Source organism: Mus caroli, unplaced genomic scaffold (assembly GCF_978045245.1).
Source record: "Mus caroli unplaced genomic scaffold, Mus_caroli_1 scaffold_3, whole genome shotgun sequence".
Lineage (NCBI taxonomy): Eukaryota > Metazoa > Chordata > Mammalia > Rodentia > Muridae > Mus > Mus caroli.
The window spans coordinates 108,937,021-108,956,129 of record NW_028227258.1 but is presented as its reverse complement, the minus strand read 5'-3'; the positions used below and the strand labels follow the sequence as shown (position 1 = coordinate 108,956,129).

Sequence of the window (19,109 nt, the reverse complement as noted above, 5' to 3'; positions counted from 1 at the left end):
ATGACTACCAGGTTCCGAAAAGGACTTTAGTCACATCTGCTGCACAAGCATTCAGGCGTCTGCCGTGGATACCTATATTCCCACACTAGGACCCCGACACCCCAAACTAGTCGTTCGTGCAATAGCGACTTAAGGTGGCGGTGCGCCATTGCGTCTTGTGGGCGCGACAGACTCTATCAAAGGTCCCCTGGAGCTGGTGGGGCATTTAGGGGAGCTCCCGCTGGGCGCCTGGCCGCACGAGCGCTGCGGTGCTCGAGAGCCACCCTTCGCAAGGCTCTGGCCCCCCTTCGTCCGGCTCCTAGTGCGCCCTGGCCGCCGGCCCGCTCCCGGAAGCTACGAAATCCCGTAACAAAGGACCTGCGGGGTCCGCCGGTTACCGTAGCTGCGGGACCCCGGGATCGGGCGGATCGGCGGGGCTGAGCACCCGCGGGGCCACGTGTCCCGGATCACGGCGGTGAGCGGAGCGGGGCTCGGCGGCCTTCCCCGGAGAGCTCGGCTGTCGGCACCCTCCGGAGCCCTGATTTCTGCAAACGCACAAGCCGGCTCTGCTCTGAGCAGCTGAAGCTTTGTGTGAAGAAGCTACTGAAGTCTGATTTTGATTTTAATAAAAAAAAAAAAAACTTTTTCCAAGTTTTCGTTCTGGGATTTTTTGTTTTGTTTTGGTGCAGTTTGCAATACTCTACCTCCTCGCCTCCTTTCTCCTCCACGAGACGCACCTGGGATGAGCGTTTTGTAATTGCAAGAACTGTTAGACGTCACGACGGAATAGTACTTAAGATGGACAAAAAGTCCTTTGAGACGGTGCTGGATGAAATTCGAAAGGTAATTGACCTTGTTCCCCGAAATTCGTCTGAGATAATGGTCGTGAGTTACTTTCTTTGAGGTGTTGTAGTGTAGTCAGCAGAGGAACTTGAACTTTCCTGGGTAACGTAAGAACTTGCATCTTGGTCGGTTGCACCGCTTAAATAGAAGATAAGCCACCTCACTGCTAAACTTGGGAAATCATTGTGATATGGGAATTACGTTTGTACTACCTACAGCTCCGGAGCCAACTGTAAATCCGTAATAACTGAGCTTTTGGTTGAGTGACATTTATTCGTTGTTAACATGGTTCAGTAACAGGAGTGACTGGACATTGGAAGGGATGCCTAGAAAGTTCTTTTTCAGATCTCTTCCCCTGCCTTTGCTCTCCTTCCTCTGTTTTTTGACACTGTTTATATTTCCTATTTCCTGGAAGGAACCAGGCAGCAAAAAAATTTTGAATGTAGGGTTGAGGCTAAAAGTATCTCTTACACAAAAAATAGCTGGATGCCTGTTTGACAGAAAGGGCAGTGCTGTGGTCCTGAGCCTCACAGCATCTCACAGCTTGCATGGGGTCTTGCTGTTAGATGCTGTCTTGCATCTGTTTGGCATCTCAAACGGTGCCCCTGACTGGCACTGCAAAAATTGCCGCCAGATCTAGAGTTTTGTTTTGCTCTTTGTAAGACCCCCTTTTCCTCCCTTCCCCCCTTTTCAGATAACATATTTTTAATCTTTCATATTTGGTGGTGCTGAATTTTTTTCTTTTCAAATAAACTTCTGCACTTGCTGAGTCTCATCTAATTAAAATTTGAAACAGAATGTCTTTTTACCATGTACTTAGAATTTGCCACAGTTGGTTTCTGAGCTGCTTTTTAACCATTCTGAGAAAATAAATTTTAAGTTAAGGTAGACCTGAATGCAGACATGCATATGTCTATCCTCTCCCTTCTCAGTCTTGTAAAAATGTCTGGTAATAAATATCAATGAGGGAATCAGAAAGGTTCCAGAGATAAAAGTCTGTTCAGCCGGGGTAGCCTTCAAGTCCACAATTCTAGTCTGCAATCAAAATGTGTCGCCAGTTGGCTTTGCCAGATGGAGAAGACAGCGACAGTGTCTTAGTCTACTAAAATGCAGTAAAATAGATGTGGGCGTTTCTAAGTAGGGGTGGTGCTATAATTTTTAGAAATTGCTTTAGATTTTGTAAATGTCCATGCTAATGGATCTCCTCTTCTGTTGTTACTGTACACCCACAGGTAATACTGGCCCTCACTTCTCAAAGTAGAAGCATGTGAGAAGACACTTGGGGGGAAAATAGGAAAGGCATTGTTTTGTTTTCTCAAAATGATAGTAATAAGAGCTGTTAATTAGTAAGCAATTTCTGTTTGACTCCAGCTTCTTAATTGGAGTTAGGTGGTGGACTCCCAATGTACATCCCCAAGCCAAGCCCTCATTAGGTATCTAATACTCCCCCAGGAGTCTGGGGTTTTTGTTGTTGTTTTAAATGTGTTCCATGTCCTGTGTGGGGCTGCAGCTGGACCTCTCCAGCGTTAGAGGAAGATTTGAGATAGGATTTGTATCATCAGCTCAAGCCAGGATTTGGTCCCGAACCTTGCTTTTGACTGTCTCTTTAATGATAAAGATAAGAACACTCCTCAGCGTGCATTACCCAGAATGCCATGTAAAAGCTGAACTGTTGAGCATCCCTGGATGATTTTTCTGGTCGTTGCATTTGCTCCTAGATATATAGAGAAAATACAAATATTATAGCTGTTTTGTAGTGCGGAGAGAATGGCCAGGTCATTTGTTTGTTTTGTGTTTTTGAGACAGAACCGGTTTCTCTGTGTAGCCCTGGCTGTCCTGGAACTCACTTTGTAGACCAGGCTGGCCTCGAACTCAGAAATCCGCCTGCCTCCGCCTCCCAAGTGCTGGGATTAAAGATGTGCGCCACCACCGCCTGGTGGCCAGGTAATATTTTATGATGAGTGCTTATAATCTACAGAAGCTTGCCTTGGTTTTTCCATTTCTGAGGTCCACAGTAGCTGGTGGAGGAGCAGCTGTGACTTCTGCATAATGCTAGGGTAGAGGCATCTGCTCTTGTCCTCCGCTGCCGCTGCCGATAGGTTCCCCAGAGGAACAAAGGCATTTATTTATCAGACAGCTCTCTATCAGGTTTCCAATTATTAGGATCTTACTACAGCTTGCTGAAGGTTATGATTGGGATTTCCCCTTTATGAATGAGGAAGCAAGCTCTAAAGGCTCTGTTGTGGGCCACGTTTGCTAGTTCAGAGCCAGCCTGGGCTTCATAGTGAGCCGCTCTTGGAAGAAAGGTGGGAGGAAAAAGGCAAATTGTATCAGTTAAAGATGTTGTGAAAATAGTTAGACATTCACAAATCTGAGACGTAATTTGTACTAATGTTGACTCTGGTACAATGTTGCTCCTTCTGGAGACCCAGCAAGTCTAAAGGATACAATTTCTTTTACCTTAGTCTTAGTTGCCGCAGCTCCCAGCTAGAGCAGACTGAGACTGTGCGGGTGTGTTTGTAGTTTCAGTACATGCATATTAGCATGCTGCTGGTGTATATTAATTTTTCTCTCCCCCTTTTCTAGGCTGTTTTAACGGAATATAAATTAAAAGCAATTGAATACGTTCATGGGTACTTCTCCAGCGAACAGGTATTTTGATTTTTAAAGCCTCTTTCTACTGCTGCTCTCGTTGATGTCTGCTTGCTTACCAGATCCGTTCAGGGTTGCTTTGACTTAGTTGCCTCACTTGCTCTTAGCTCTGGCAAACAACACTTTAGAAAGACTTACGAGAGCTTAGTGTTTTACACATAACGACACCGCACTCCTAGTCTAAGGTAATTTTAAAACACTGTATGTATCCTTTTTAAAAGCAACTTAAACTGTCAGTTATTCTGGGGAAACATCAAACGTTTATAAACTCCGGGCCTAAGAGATGGCTCAGTGGTTAAGAGCACTTTCTGCTCTTGGAGAGGACCCCAGGGTTGGCTCTTAACAGGTCACAGCTTACAACCGTCTTGCTGGTCTTGCTGGGTCCAACATGACCTTGGTAGTGGCAAAATAACTTGGTTCCCTGCCCATGGGACATGGCCAGCGGGGGGGGGGGGGGGGGGGTTGGAAGGGAGGACGAGGGACTCCACAAATGTCAATGGCTGCTGTGGGCAAACGGCTTGTTTGTATAATAATGTACAGGTCTTATTTTCTTCCTTCAAGTTCTCCCTGTCAACATTAATGACTCCATGAGTCCGGTAGGCTAAAGTGTGGCTAATGTCTTACCAAATAGTAAATACTGGCACCTTCGGGACAGCCCATAAGCCTGTGGAAAAGAATTCTAAGAACATAGGTTTAAAAGAAAGAATGCAATATGAATTATGAAGTGCTTCATTAATCTAAACGAACAAAAGCAGGTGCATTGTGAGCCACCTTGTCAAAAAGACAGCAAGGAAGGAGATCCCACCCAGCTAAGGTTTTTTGTTTATGCTTACACAGGCAGACGGATTCCTGAGTTCAAGGTTGGCCTGGGACAGACTAATTTAGGTCCAGCTGTGGCAGAAATAGTAATTTCAGGACAGTGTTCTATATTGCTAGTTTATCCTCTGTGCTTAACAGAGGCAAGCAGATCTCTGAATTTGTTTGCAATGTTCAAAGAAAATGTGTGCTTGCTGTCTCCTAATAACTAAGGGTCTGGAGTCTCGGGATGCCAAATCTTTGGGGTTTTGTTTTAGGGTGTTTTGTTTTGTTTTGTTTTGTTGTTGTTGGGGTTTTTTGTTGGTTTTTTTGTTTTGTTTTGTTTGGTTGGTTTGGTTTTTTGAGAGAGGGTTTCTCTGTGTAGCCCTGGATGTCCTGGAACTCACTCTGTAGTCCAGGTTGGCCTCGAACTCAGAAATCCACCTGCCTCTGCCTCTGCCTCCCATGTGCTAGGATTAAAGGCAGGCTCCACCATTGCCCAGTGGGATGCCAATTCTTAGGATAATCCAAAGGAAGCCTGGAGTAAATGACTGGATTGATATATAAAATAAAAGACTGGGCTTATGATCTGCAGGAGATGAGCTACCCAGAGAACTTTTTAGAATAGCAAGGGAGAGCTGCTTGGAGAACTGTCTCGAGCAGAGCATAGAGAACTGTCTGGAAGTCTTCAGAGAAAGCAGATCAGACAGAGAGAGAGCAGTCTAGAAAGCTGTCTCCAGCAGAGCACAGGCCACCAGCTTGGCCCCACGACTTGACTGGCGTCCGTTGGTTCACAGCTCCCAGACATCCTTCCTTCCGAAGCCCTCTCCAAGCTGAGGCTGGTCCTTGGCAGCGTCCGATGCTTTCCTTTGAACTCATACAGACATGCAAGCAAAAAAACACGCAGCCACATAAAACAATCTTTAGTAAATTTTTTTAGTTTATAAATTTGTAAATTTACTCATAAATTAGTATGGAATTTTTAATAGTTTTAAAATTCACTGTATGATCAAAGGAGACATGAATAAATATTGAATGGTTACACAGACCACAGGCTCCTCCTGTACCATTCCTTTGTATTTTCATTCAAGACAGCGGCCGAGGGTGAGGGCATCTCTGCACTGTTCACTCCTGACTGCATCACAGTGTTCTCTCCTGTTTCAAGGCCTGTTTGTGGGTGGTGGTAGGAGACCCTGGGATCCTAGCCCTCTGACTTTCTCAGTGCAGTGCTAAGCTAGATCCCTGCCTGACTGCTATGTATAATCTGGAGATTCAAGCCCACAGGAAGCCATGTGGGCCTTCAGCCAGTCACTGCACACCGTGTGAGTGACCTCAGCCGCCCCCTGGACATATAGATTTTGTGTGTAGTTTGTGTCTTCACACCCAATCTCCATCTAACTTTCCAGCTTCCTGGGCTTTCTGTGTACACCATTTCCTGGCTTTCTTTTTTATGACTTTTCTTTATTTGTCGTCTGCTACCCCAGGGTCCTGCACGGGCATGGGCCCTTCCACTGAACTACATCCCAGGCGGCTTCTTCCTTTTTTTAAATTTTTATTTTGAGGCAGAGCTTACTTACTTGCCAGTCATGCACTTTCAGGCTAAATCTAGATAGTATGTCTCCTCTCTTTGAAAAGGAAGGAAGGAAGGAAGGAAGGAAGGAAGGAAGGAAGGAAGGAAAAAGAAAGCAACAAAAGAGCAATTTATTGTAGGGAGTTGACAGGAAATGGCACCACATTCCAGTGATGGTCCGAGGAGCTTGTGGGAGGCCCAGGCATCCACTCAGGTCATCAGTCTTGATGGGACACACCTCTGCCCACTGAGCCATCTTGCCACCACTGTATGTTTTTCTTTCTTCCTAGACCAGTGATGTCCAGTAGAACATCCTTTATCCACACTGTTCTTTGTGGAAGCTGTTGTATCATGTGACTGTTGAGCACTTGGCTTGAGGTCTGTGCTGCTATGGGACTGGAGTTGCCTTGTGCTATGTTTTGCTGCACAGGTAGCCTCTAGTGCCATAAGCTCTTCTCCCGCATGAAGACGGTGACTGGAGTGGCAAGTGCTGAAGTCTATTTGAAAGAACTGTGTGCAGACGCTGCCATCAGAGCTGAAGTCAGTCTTTTCTTGCAGGTGGTTGATCTCCTAAGGTACTTCTCCTGGGCGGAGCCACAGCTGAAGGCCATGAAAGCACTCCAGCATGTGAGTGACTCCCCTTCTCCTGGCATGCAAAGTAACAATGTTTCATTCCCCCCATTTCACACAATCCAGGCGGAATTGTGGTTTGTATCAGAAAGAGCTAACCTTAATTCCCTTACACTTTGATATACCAAATAACTATGTTAAAAAGTTAAAACCTTCCAGGATGTGAACCTGTGCTACTGTTAAATCCTCTTAGGGGGTTCTACCTAGCAAATTGAGGGAATAGGCTCATTGCAAAGCACAGTCCTGGACTTTGACCCTTACGATTCAGATTTGGCAGCATCTCCCATAGTGCATCACTGTAGCCTAAAGGAAGCCACGCCTTAGGGGAGCTGCAGCTCTCTCCTTTCCCTGGCTCTGACTCCTGTGCCTTGCCTGGTGTGGGGTCACCCTTGTGTACATGCCACCTTGGTCAATGGCCATTCAGAGGATTTTACACTTGTTCAGGTGAGCACACGGAGAAGCACAGATCAAAACATGCGTGTAGAACCTGGATGTGTTTCTGAAGCCATTCCACTAAAAGGAGTCCACGTATGACTCAGAATTTTCAGAATTTCTCTAGAGATGCTGGGGTTTACCTTTTGCTTGTGTTAATGCTCAGCTAAGATGTAGGCTGTGTCTTAAAATATTTATACTATAGAATTTAGTTATAGCTCCCCAAAGTGGGTAAGATCTGCTAGGGCAATCTCACATTGAAACATGGTTTCTCTTTATGATAGAAAATGGTGGCCGTCCACCCAGCAGAAGTGGTGAGCATTCTGAGCTGTTTCACCTTTAGTAAGGACAAGCTGGCCGCTCTGGAGCTCTTGGCCTCGTGAGTATTTCTCTTACTGCTTGCTTCAAACCTGGAAGTTAAACTGGCTCTGAAGTCACTGATCTCTGTTAAGGTGTCAGTTCCATGGGGCAGCAGAATGCTAGTGAGATAGTCTATGAAAAATGATCTACCTTAACGTGTCAATTATGTAAGGAAGCAGAACCCTAGTGAAATAATCTATAAAAACTGCTGGGGCTGGAGGGATGGCTCAGTGGTTAGGAGCACTGACTTCTCTTCCAGAGGTCCTGAGTTCAAATCCCCGCAACCACATGGTGGCTCACAGCCATCTGTAGTGGGATCCCATGCCCTGTTCCGAAGACAGTGACTGTATATTCACATACATTTAATTAATTAATTAATTAATTATCTTTTTTTTTTTAAATGCTGGGTTGGTAGCATTTACATTTTTTTAAATGCTGGGTTGGTAGTTTTCATGTCAGAAATTGGGGGGCTGGAGGCAGGGGACCCTGAGTAAGGCAGTAAGAACCTGCCTGCAAACAAAAGAAACAAACAAAAATGCCCATGTTCTGTGACAACACGGTTCAGGATTCTGGTGTCATTACACAGGCAATCCTTCCTACTCCTACGGCTGTGGTCATGGCTCAGAAAACGATGGGAGTACTTGGGTACTCCGCATGTGTGTGGGTTTAGCTCACGGGATACTGAGCACTTCCGACGTAGGATAGCGGCTGTTTCGCACTCCTGCACTTCAGCGCTGGCTTTGCCTTCTTCCCACCCTGAGTAACTCAAAAGGCAAGCTGATGAAAATGTGGGGTGTTTACTGAGCAGGATACTTGTGCTGCAGAGCCTTGAGTTCCACAGTGACGGAGTGAGGTGCGGCCGTGGCATGCTCCTTACTTGACACTGGAGAACCATAGTACGCATGAGCTTGAAGAGAAGAGAGGGGACCCAAGCTTTAGCGAGGTTTAAGAGTGGGCGAGTTGCTTATTCACAGAGAATGTATTCTACAGTCTGGTATGTGTTGCTCCATCTATGAAAACATACAACACGCCATAGAGACATTTCTGACCTGTGTATATCTGCCTGGATCCTCACACAGAAGCTAAGTCATGTTTCCTTGGCAGAAACATTGTGGACGCACAGAACTCCCGTCCCATTGAAGATTTATTCCGAATCAACATGTCGGAGAAGAAACGATGCAAGAGAGTCCTGGAGCAGGTAACCCTCCCAGATGCTGTGCTGAGGCCGGGGGTTCGTAAACAGTGAAGTGCCTGCCTCACCGTGGCAGTGTTGGGGACTAACTTAGAAGTAGCCATTCTTGCCTGCCAGGGAGCCCAAGCAAAGCCCCGCAGAAGCAGCTTGTGGGTGCAGAGATGACTTGGGAGTGAGACACCGGTGGTGGCTCACCCAGCAGGGCGCTTGCATCTTTCCCCTGTGGAGCTCTGCCATGGCACCAAGCATTCTATGCCCATATGCTTAGGAACAGAAGGAGCCCTCCCTTCTTTGGACACTCCCTTGGGTTCATAGAGGTCCCTGGTAATTGATTGGTGGGTGAATGTGTGAACGATGTTCTGCTCCTTAATTCGTGGCCTTAGCTGGACTTGCTGTGATCTGGAAGACCTTATCTGATGAGGCTGACTTTTGTTAACCGCTTCTTTTTTCTGTTACAGGCTTCCAAGGCGGGCTGCAAAGCCCCTCATGCCATGATTTCTTCGTGTGGAACCTTCCCAGGAAACCCCTATCCCAAAGGAAAACCCAGTCGCATAAATGGAATTTTCCCTGTAAGCATGCTTCTACATAAATGAAATTTCCCATGACTGCGTGTGACGGTAGCACAGATCTGTACATTTACGGGCTACAATGAGAACATGCCACCTGGTGAGGCTTTTCCAAAGGAAAGGAGTCTCCTGTCTTCCACTTAATTGACAGACAGTTGGAAGTTATGTGTAACCATTAACTGACTGCATTACCCTCAGAGGTGCCAGACAAAGGTTGATTTTGCTGTGTTATTTTCCAACTAGTCTCAGCAATTCTCCACAGTTGCATAGCCGAGAATCCATTTGGGAAACTGCAAGATGAATCCTTTAAGAATCTTGAAAAAATAAAAATCTTGTTTGGATACCAGTGGACGGTTCTCAAAGCTCTTGGAAAATAATCTTTTCAAAAGTTACATCCAAAAATCATTACATTTCTATTACCATGCCAAAACCCCAGAGCTTCATGGATTATATAGTAGACATTTATTATTTCCGATAATTTTTGGATTGTTTGGTTAGTCGGTTGGTTGATTGGACTTGTTTTTTATCTTGAGACAGGGTCTCACTCCACAACTTTGGCTGGCCTGGCACTCAGAGATCAACCCATGCCTACCTCCCAGTTGCTAGGGTTAAGGCCTGGGACACCACACTATGCTCCAGTTTTCCTGACTCCGGGAAGTGGGAGTGGCTTCGCTCTGTAGTTCTGGCTCAGGCTTTACCTGCAAACTTGACTGGCACACACAAATATTCTTTTCTTTCCAGGTAGCTCACTTCAGTGCCTGGCAAGTTAATGTTACTTGTGGCCAGGCATCCTGTTCCCTACCACAAGGGCTTGAGCACCCTCATGACATGGGAGCTGGTTTCCACAGCACATGTAACCAAGGGGAGACAGGGGGAGCTGCAGCAAGGCCTCTTGGGACTTGCTTTTGGGAATCAGTGCAATTCTTTAATGTCATGGTAGTGACACACATCAGCTCTAATTATTCTGAGATGGATGGTGGGCAACAGTGGGCAGTGGAGCCATCTTGGAAGCTGGCCTCTGTACCAGTGTGTACTACCTGAGGACACTGCCTGAGGTGACAGACTGGAGACTTCTGATCTGTTCTATAGAGCAATCTCTAATGGGCTCTCAGTCACCAGGTTTCCTTTTCAGTCTCTGATTTATATACACTGGTGTGAAAGTTGGTGTGTGTGTGTGTGTATGTGTGTGTGTGTGTGTGTGTGTGTATGTGTGTGTGTGTGTGTGTGTGTGTGTGTGTAGAAAGTATTAGACTACACATCAGCCTTCCCTGTCATCCCCTCTGCTATCGAGGTACAGGATGGGTAAGAGGAAGGAGAGCTAGCCAACTGGGGCACGATTAGGCCTGGAATCCAAGACTTATTCTTAGCAAGTCCCTTCAGAATAATTCAGGGCAGTTGCCTGTTGTATCTAAAATCTTCCCCCTCCCCCTTTCTCTCCCTCTCTTTTTAAATAGGGAACTCCTCTGAAGAAGGATGGTGAAGAAATTACCAATGAAGGCAAAGGAATAGCAGCTCGGATTCTCGGGCCATCCAAACCAGTATGTGCTGAAATAAAAATAGGAAGCAGCTGTTAGGTTCTCTATGTGTAGCTTTCTGTCTTTGTAAAGTAAGTTTTTTGTGTTGCAGTTCAAATATGGTAGAAGTTCTAGGTGGGAGAGAATGGCCTAGGGCTTGAGTATAAGGACTTAGTTCAAGAGTCCAAAGCTCTTTGGAGAGTAAGCATTTTATTTGAAAGTTAAAATAAGCCAGCCACATTCATCTGAACGATAAGAATCAGAGTGTGGCTTACCTGCTAGCTAGTCTTAATGTTAGCGAACCAGGCATGGAGCCAGAGGCTTGTCCTTTCAAGGGAATGAGTGTAATGACTGGAAATGTAAATTGAACAGAATGGGACCTCCTGAGTGGAGAAGTTCATAAGCACTGGTGGCCCCACACAGGCCTTTGCATTCTCTGCCCATTCACAAGACAGGAGCATCAGGAGGCTGTTTATGAGGCCAGGAGGGAACAGTCCCTTCCCGCCAGTGGGCTCCTCTGCCCGACTCCTGCTCGCTCTTTCACTCTGGGTAAAATACAGTGTGTGGTGGAGCTTTGCGTACTTCAGATTCTGGAAATGTCATCAACTCTAAAGTAAAGTTCTTGTGAATCTATAGGTTTGAAAAGGACACAAACATTCCGTTCTTAATCCATTGTGTAAAAATTGTCAGATTGCCAGGTGCTAATGATCGTCCCGGTGCTGAGAGCCTAATGATCTCAGGCGAGAGAGCATTGCCCTTGAGGTCTTCATGTGTTGGAGAGACCAGACCCTGCAGATCCCAGTGATCATAGGAGGACATTGTCCTTGAGGTCTTTAGGTGTCAAGGAGAGACCTGAAGGTCTCTCGGGAGCTCCTGGGGTTGGCCCAGGCTAGGTCAGAAAGGCACCTGCTGTTCATGTAGGTCTGGCCTTTATTGGGAGGATCAGTGAACGCTAGAATTAAAACACAGCATGTCTGGCAATCTGCAGCTTTGGAACTGAGTAAGGACCACCTTTATGAAAGCAAAGACTACGTAGCCTGAAGCTGTGACAACTGGGGCATCTTCAGTCTCTTAGGATTGTATTGGTTTATCAGGAGATGTGCTCTTAGTGATGTCTAACCACTGTGCTTCCCTTGTACAGCCTCCTTCAACATACAATCCACACAAACCTGTCCCCTACCCAATTCCTCCATGCCGGCCGCATGCAACTATCGCACCAAGTAAGCATTCGCTCGTCTGCACTTTTCCTTTCTGCTGTTCATTACATTGAGAGGACAGCTGCTTTCTGTGCTTGGGGAGTCTACAGCACTTCAGTTCTGAGAGCTTAATTTTGCTGATGGCTAGCTGTATCCTGGTCTAGTATGCTGCCGCAAGTATAGTTTATTTTTAGTGTGTTTCCCATGGTTACCTTAATTGCAGATTGTCTTAATTAACTTATCATTGGGGCTTTTCACTAATAATTCATTTCAGTAAATGGCCTTAGGTGCCCTTTTTTTTTTAAATAGCTGGTGTCCAGAGGTATCATCAATGCATTTAGAAAAGGTCCAGTGTGTGTACTAGGCTTAAGTGGGGCAGGTTTACCCGGCCTCACCTGTCAGAAGGTGTCTAGAAGGGGCATACACCCAGAGCTGTCTTTCCCCTCCGTTCTCACACTCTCCATGTGAGCTGCCTCTCTATTACACGGCAGCTTAAAATAACCCACATTCCCGCCTTAGCGCAGATTCTAACTCCTAGCCAGTGATACTAAGTTCTCTCTCCTTCTATCATGCGCTCATTCCAGGTGCTTACAACAATGCGGGACTGGTACCCTTAGCCAATGTGATCGCTCCAGGCGTCCCTCCTCCACCTCCGTACACTCCAAATCCAGCAGGAACAGGTAAAGGCCTGCAGTTGTAGGTGGTTTAAAATAAGTCGTGTAATGTTCATCTATGTTTCTGTAAGTGTGTCTGCACAACCTGCTCTAGTCATGTGGATAGGATTCCTTCCTATGTACCTTATTTTTCCCGTCAGTGTTTTCAATGATGTCTACTTACTTTGATTTTAGCTTTTCTTTTTTGACATCTATCTGTGATTATGCTGGGGGAATGATCTGATTAAAGCTTGAAATTGTTTCTTTCTATATAGACAATGAAGACCTTTCCAGTCAGTCAAAGCCTACACAGAGTCAAAGTAAGTACCAAATAGACCCGGGAACAACTGCTGTCTGCCATGGCTGCTGCCTGCCGCTCACAGGGAACTCGGGGGGGGGGGGGGGGGGGGATTCACCAAGAGCGACTTGATGATGATAGAGTTTATGACTTTGTATCCTGATAGTGTGAATTCTAGACGTCACATAACATGTACTCACTTAGCATTGTGATGTGGGAGAGGGGATTTTCATATGCACACAAAGATAACGCTCTTTGATAGATAATAAGTCTAGTAAGCCTACGGAGCCTTAGGTGTAGCCGAAGGAGGGAAAAGATAAAGGAACACTGGAGGGCAAAGGCACTGAGCACAACGTGGCTGGGTGGCCTCCAGATGGCAGCACCGAGCTATATTGCCCAGTCAGAAGTGAACAGTAAGAAGCGATGCTTTCTGGTATGGGAGGAAAAGGAGTTCTCTCGCAGAGAGAAAGAGCAGCACTTACATCTGATTAGTGTGCCAAGGTTGGGAGCGTGGGTGGGAAGTCTCCCCTCCCTGTGAAGGTGCCCGGCAGTGTGGCCAGCTTCTGGGTACAGGAGAGAGGGCAGATGGTGGGTGTCAGGATTTCTTTCTGAGCCTTTGGAGCTTCCTAGCTCTGTAAACAAGTCATTCAACTTTGTGAAAATAGTTTATAAATAAATATATATATTTTTTTTTAAATTTCTTTTTAAAAATGACAGAACGGTAATAAAGACTACCTGTGTACTGGTAAGCCATGGGCCCTATCATGTCATAGCCACGTGGTATTATTTGTTGTAGGTTTTGGGGGTTTTTGTTGTTGTTTCATTTGTTTGTTTGTTATGCTGTGCTGGTATATTGAGGCCAGGGCCTTATACAAGCTTTCTATAATGAAGCTGCATAACTGTATGATCTTTATTAAGCCACTGGCTTGTCCACACCAAGCCTCAGTGTATCCGTATATAAAATGGGAGCATAGGTCTCCAGATTAATGTGAGGCAGATGGAGTGACCGTCCTCTTGCCAAAGGTCTGGATTCCATACACATCCTTAAATGTCTGTCTTACTCCCTGAAAAATGCTGTTCAGTGGTTATCACTACAGAGGGAGAAGCTGTCTGTTACCTCTGAAACAGAATTGGTCTAAATACAGTCTCAGACAATGCTTACCACAGTAGCCTGTAAAAGTCTGGGTTCCCATCAGCTGCCACAGAGCAGTTGGACACAGCCATTGAACTCATTCTAGAAGGAAGAACCCAGGTTGCCCCAAATCCTCCTTTTAATCCTCCATAGAGATGATCAGATTAGATGGTGTAGCAAACACAAGTTCTTGGGTGGTTTGGGATCTGCCCTCTAAGGTGAACGAACCTGTATGGACTGGCACACACTTACTAAAACAGAGGCCTGAGCGTGCAGGGTGAATAGACACAACACTCCACTGGACGAGTCCCCAGGATTGGCTATGTAAGGCTTTTCAGTGTTCCCAAGACACACTGTAGGCTGTGCAGGTCAGCGAGATGGTTCTGGGCTGAGAGGCTGTGTGTGTGTTCACCCTAGAGAAAGGGTTCTTCAAGCGTCCGGCCCCTCAGATGTGACTTGCAACTTGATGCTGGCCGGGTTTTCCTTTGGTATTTGTGAAATATGACCCCTCCCCTCCAAAACAGTGGCTATGCTTCTTTTCATTTAAATTGGGCATTTCAACCCTGGCAAACGCCTGCCTCTTCTCTCCCTCAGCATTTTCCACCCCAGCGAGTCAGCTCTTCTCTCCTCATGGTTCTAATCCTTCAACTCCTGCTGCGACTCCAGTACCTGCTGTGTCTCCAGCCAAGGCAGTAAACCATCCATCCGTGTCAGCAGCTGCTACCGGGGCTGGAATGAGTGCGACCAACACTGCCCTGGCGGTGTTCCCAACGCCTCAGCCAAACACGCCGAACCCGACTGTGATCCGGACTCCCTCCGTGCCCGCGACGCCTGTTACTTCCACCCACAGCACCACACCCACTCCTGTCCCTTCCGTTTTTTCTGGTCTAGTGCCACTGCCGGGTCTATCTGCCACCCCCACCCCACCCACTCAGGCCAGCTCGACATCAAGGGTCACTCTGGCTTCCAGTGAGACATTTGCTTCCACGTGTGCCCCATTCACTGGCCACTCCTCAGCCAGCTCTACTGCTGGGTCAGCCAGTAACCCAATCACAGCTCCCCTCTCATCGGTCTTCGCAGGTCTGCCTTTGCCCTTCCCACCAGCATCCCACAGCATAGCCACCCCGACTCCTTCTGTAATTGCCAGTGCTGCGGGTCCACATGGTGTAAATAGCCCCCTTCTGTCTGCCTTAAAAGGCTTTCTTACATCAAATGACACACACTTAATCAATTCCTCCGCCTTGCCATCTGCAGTCACAAGTGGACTGGCTTCATTATCCTCTCTTCCCAATCGAAACTCAGATTCTCCTGCCTCGGCCACTAACAAGTGCTATCCCCCTGCGGCTGTTCCTGCTGCACAGAGGTCTTCCACCCCGGGGCTGGCCATGTTCCCAGGCCTGCAGTCTCCTGTGGCTAGTGCCACCTCTGTAGCCCCAACACTGCCTGCACAGTCTCCGTTAGCTACCCCCTCCACGGTAGTGCCAGTCAGCTGTGGCTCCTCAGGCTCACTTTTGCACGGTCCCCATGCGGGTGGCATCTCATCTGCCCCTGCTGCAGCAACTATGCCTGTTATGATAAAAAGTGAGCCCACAAGCCCCCCACCGTCGGCCTTCAAAGGCCCAGCTCACCCCGGGACTCCTGCTCGTGGTACCTTGGGCCTGTCGGGTACCCTGGGCCGTGGGTACCCCACCACCTCAGTGCCCATCAGTGTGTCTACTTGCCTTAACCCTGCACTGTCCGGGCTCTCCAGCCTGAGCACCCCGTTAGCTGGTTCTATGTCCCTTCCGCCGCACGCATCCTCCACGCCCATCGCGCCTGTCTTCACTGCCCTTCCCCCTTTCACTTCATTGACTAATAGTTTCCCTCTACCGGGCAGTCCCTCCCTCAATCCTGCTGTATCCCTCGTGGGGTCGTCGACCACCACATCTGCAGCTGTACACCCTAGCTCTGCAACAGTGCGCTCAGTGCTACCCACCTCCAATGCCTCGCCTGCGGCCTTCCCACTCAACCTGTCCACCGCTGTGCCCTCGCTCTTCGCTGTCACCCAGGGCCCGCTGCCCACCTCTAACCCGTCCTACCCCGGCTTCCCTGTCTCCAGTGCCCCAAGCGGTGGCCCCACGCTGCCCTCGTTCCCAGGGCTGCAGGCGCCCTCTACGGTGGCAGTTACCCCGTTGCCAGTGGCTGCCTCGGCTCCATCGCCTGCACCTGTCCTCCCGGGGTTTGCCTCAGCCTTCAGTTCCAACTTCAACTCCGCCCTGGTGGCACAAGCCGGGTATGTGACTGGGCTGCAGACAGTTTGAGTCACTTCTCACCAAGCTTATGTGGCTTGGTCTTGTTTTATATTGAGATATTGGGTGAAGAGGGGTGGGGGGTTAGAAGCCCAGTACCCAAAATGTTTCATGACTCCTCAACCAGGTAACATAGAGTGACTACTTGGCTTGCTTCTGAGGTAGCCACAAGTGTTACCTGTGCGATGGTGCTTTTAGAGTTACTGCTCTCTGAGTTAAGTTTTACACAGTGACTCATTCCTGCAGTTCCGACCTACAGAGGGGCTCATTTGTTCGCTTTCCCATCTTTAAGCCGCCTCTTACCAAATATGGATAAAGGGGTCGGTCACCCGCCTCCCAGTGTCCACAGTTTGACCTGTCTTTCTATCGATTGTTTTCAGTTTGTCATCGGGACTCCAAGCTGCGGGCAGCTCTGTTTTTCCAGGCCTTCTGTCCCTCCCAGGGATCCCTGGGTTTTCCCAGGCTCCTCCACAGTCGTCCCTGCAAGAGTTACAGCACAGCACAGCTGCACAGTCGGCTTTGTTGCAGCAGGTATGCAGAGGCTGGAGGAAGTAAAGCCACTAACGGCCCAACGCCAGCAAGCAGGAGGCTTACCAGAATCCAGAAGATTGGTTTCATTAGTTCTCCCCAAATTTACAGATTCTATATCTCCTTTCAGGAGAGTAGCAAAGAGTGGGAGTCAAATGTATGAATTGTTTTTTTTTCCCATTTCTAGATCTAAAAAAAAAAAAAAAAAAAATCAGCCAGATGAGTGGCATATGCCTTTAATCCCAGCATAGGAGGCAGAGAGGCAGGAGGATCTCTGAGTTCCAGGACAGCCAAGGCTACACAGAAAAACCCTGTATTAGCCGGGCAGTGGTGGCGCACCCCCTAAGTCCCAACACTTGGGAGGCAGAGGCAGGCAGATTTCTGAGTTCAAGGCCAGCCTGGTCTACAGAGTGAGTTCCAAGACAGCCAGGGCTACAGAGAGAAACTGTCTCGAAAAACAAACAAACATACAAAAAAAATCCTGTCTTGGAAAACAGCAAAACAAGCAAACCAACCCTCAATTTGGAGACTTAATAAAATGGAAACTAGTTGAGACAATTACAGTTTAATTTGTCTTATACTTAAGCTATAATGAAGACAATAAGGCAAATTATCTCTGCAAAACAAGAAAAATCCACCTCCCTATTTATTTTTTAAAATAGTATTTTTGCCCTCTAGTCCCTCTTCTGTCTGGTTGTGTGTGGGTGGAGCCAGTCCGCGCCACGCCCAGTGAGCTGAAGCTCTGCTAACCACGTGTGCCTCTCTCCCGCAGGTCCATTCAGCATCGGCGCTGGAGAGCTACCCGGCCCAGGCAGACGGCTTTCCTAGCTATCCCTCCACGCCAGGAACACCATTTTCTCTGCAAACAGGCCTATCCCAAAGCGGGTGGCAATGAATTTTAAAGATGTTTATTCTTCTTGGGAGCAACATGAGATTTACCCAAGAACTGCAGTGAACAATCTGACAGATGAGATTGGCCAATAGTTTGAAAGAGTTCCTTAGGGACACAGGGACAGAGACACGGGTTGTGTTTTGAAAGTGGTTATATCAGAACCCTTAATCTGACCCATGTAAATAAGATGACAATAAATTGTATCGAGAATAGTATTTTAAACGTACTTGGGGGTTAGTACCTCCCTTCCTGTAAGCTTTGAATTATGTGAATGATCCACATAGACTATTGAAGAGGAGACTGAAGTCTTTATAGCCGAACACAGCCTTAAGTCTGCTTGTTGCCTCCACAGACAGAAGTGATGGTTGTGCCTCCGCTGCATGTGGCCCTGCGGGGGTTACTATTCTTCAGATGCATGGCAGCATCAATTGGAACACAGTATCCCATAAGTATCCACAACGCGGGGCTCGAGGCAACTGTTACTTTTAATTTATTACCAATAGTCATATGTACTGCTGAATTTAACTGAATATATTTCAGGAAAGTAAAAATGGTGCTTATATAGTCTTTAGAATGACTTTCAGGTGTTTTCAACTAAAAGTGTATACCCAGAACCACTTACGGATCTGTAAGTAAGGGAGGCTTAGGATAATTTAGCAGAACATTTTTCATAATCTCAGCAGTATGCCGACAGGTGAGTCCCAGGCTACCGCTGTTCCTCATTGTACCCTGGGAGCTCTTGGTGAATGTTTACAATCATGGGATGTATTTCCACTCACACACTCATCTGAAGTGAATGTGCGGCAGCCAGAGAGAAGACGTGTGCTGTCTGTGTGTGCAGTGTGCGCTAGGACCGGTGCTGGTGGCAGGTGCCCCACCATCATCCTGAACAGTAGCTCCACACTGGGGGAGGGGGAGGGGCGAATGTGAATCATAGGATCTACTGTAGTGCATCTCAACATCTAGAAATTCTACTTTTATAAAGATGATGTCTGGAAGATGTTGCAAATGTATTTTCCTTCAATGCGGGGACAAACTTTTTAAGTATATTGAATAATCCTGTATGATTAGTTTTTAACATTTTTAAAAAATAAACTTTACGGATATCACCAACTATAGAAATGTTTTATTAAATGCTAGGGAGATAACTGTTTAGTTTTTCTAATTTCTAGGGCTAATATATTGAGTATTTTTGTCTGAATTTAGGTGAAACTCCATTGAAAATACTGACTGCCCAGTCCTTTAAGTGAGATCTTAGGAAAAAGAAAACCAGACGATGCGCAACACTTGGGGTAGGCGGATCCTCTTCATTCAAACACAGACCAATTGCTGGAAGTGGCCATTTGCCCTTTTTAAGTCCACATTCATATCTGGTTTTTTGTTTTTAAAGATTTATTTACTTGTTATATGTAAGTACACTGTAGCTGTAATCAGGCACTCCAGAAGTTGTGAGCCGCCATGTGGTTGCTGGGATTTGAACTCAGGACCTTCGGAAGAGCAGTCGGTACTCCTAACCGTTGAGCCATCTCTCCAGCCCGATATCAGTATTAACATGTGCTTGGCATTCAGGAAATGGTTACTGACCGAGT

At 47.0% G+C, this 19,109-nt stretch overlaps 1 protein-coding gene across 1 annotated transcript; it reads left to right on the top strand.

Annotated features, from left to right (window-relative positions):
* Nucleotides 1-314: 314 nt before the first annotated feature.
* Proser1 (proline and serine rich 1) lies at nt 315-18,624 on the top strand. Its single transcript, XM_021157913.3, has 13 exons — nt 315-822; nt 3,409-3,474; nt 6,398-6,466; nt 7,186-7,280; nt 8,366-8,459; nt 8,912-9,022; nt 10,474-10,557; nt 11,675-11,753; nt 12,314-12,409; nt 12,658-12,702; nt 14,407-16,084; nt 16,481-16,631; nt 17,401-18,624. Exons 1-13 carry the CDS (start codon nt 778-780, stop codon nt 17,521-17,523), a joined length of 2,736 nt encoding a protein of 911 aa, XP_021013572.1. The 5' UTR covers nt 315-777; the 3' UTR covers nt 17,524-18,624.
* Nucleotides 18,625-19,109: the final 485 nt, after the last annotated feature.

Bases quoted from the DNA above. Each gene is read 5' to 3' on its own strand.
- Proser1 (XM_021157913.3), top strand. From the start codon at position 778: ATGGACAAAAAGTCCTTTGAGACGGTGCTGGATGAAATTCGAAAG. The intron at 9,023-10,473 runs GTAAGCATGCTT...CTTTTTAAATAG, and splicing joins GCATAAATGGAATTTTCCCT to GGAACTCCTCTGAAGAAGGA. The intron at 16,085-16,480 runs GTATGTGACTGG...GATTGTTTTCAG, and splicing joins GCCCTGGTGGCACAAGCCGG to TTTGTCATCGGGACTCCAAG.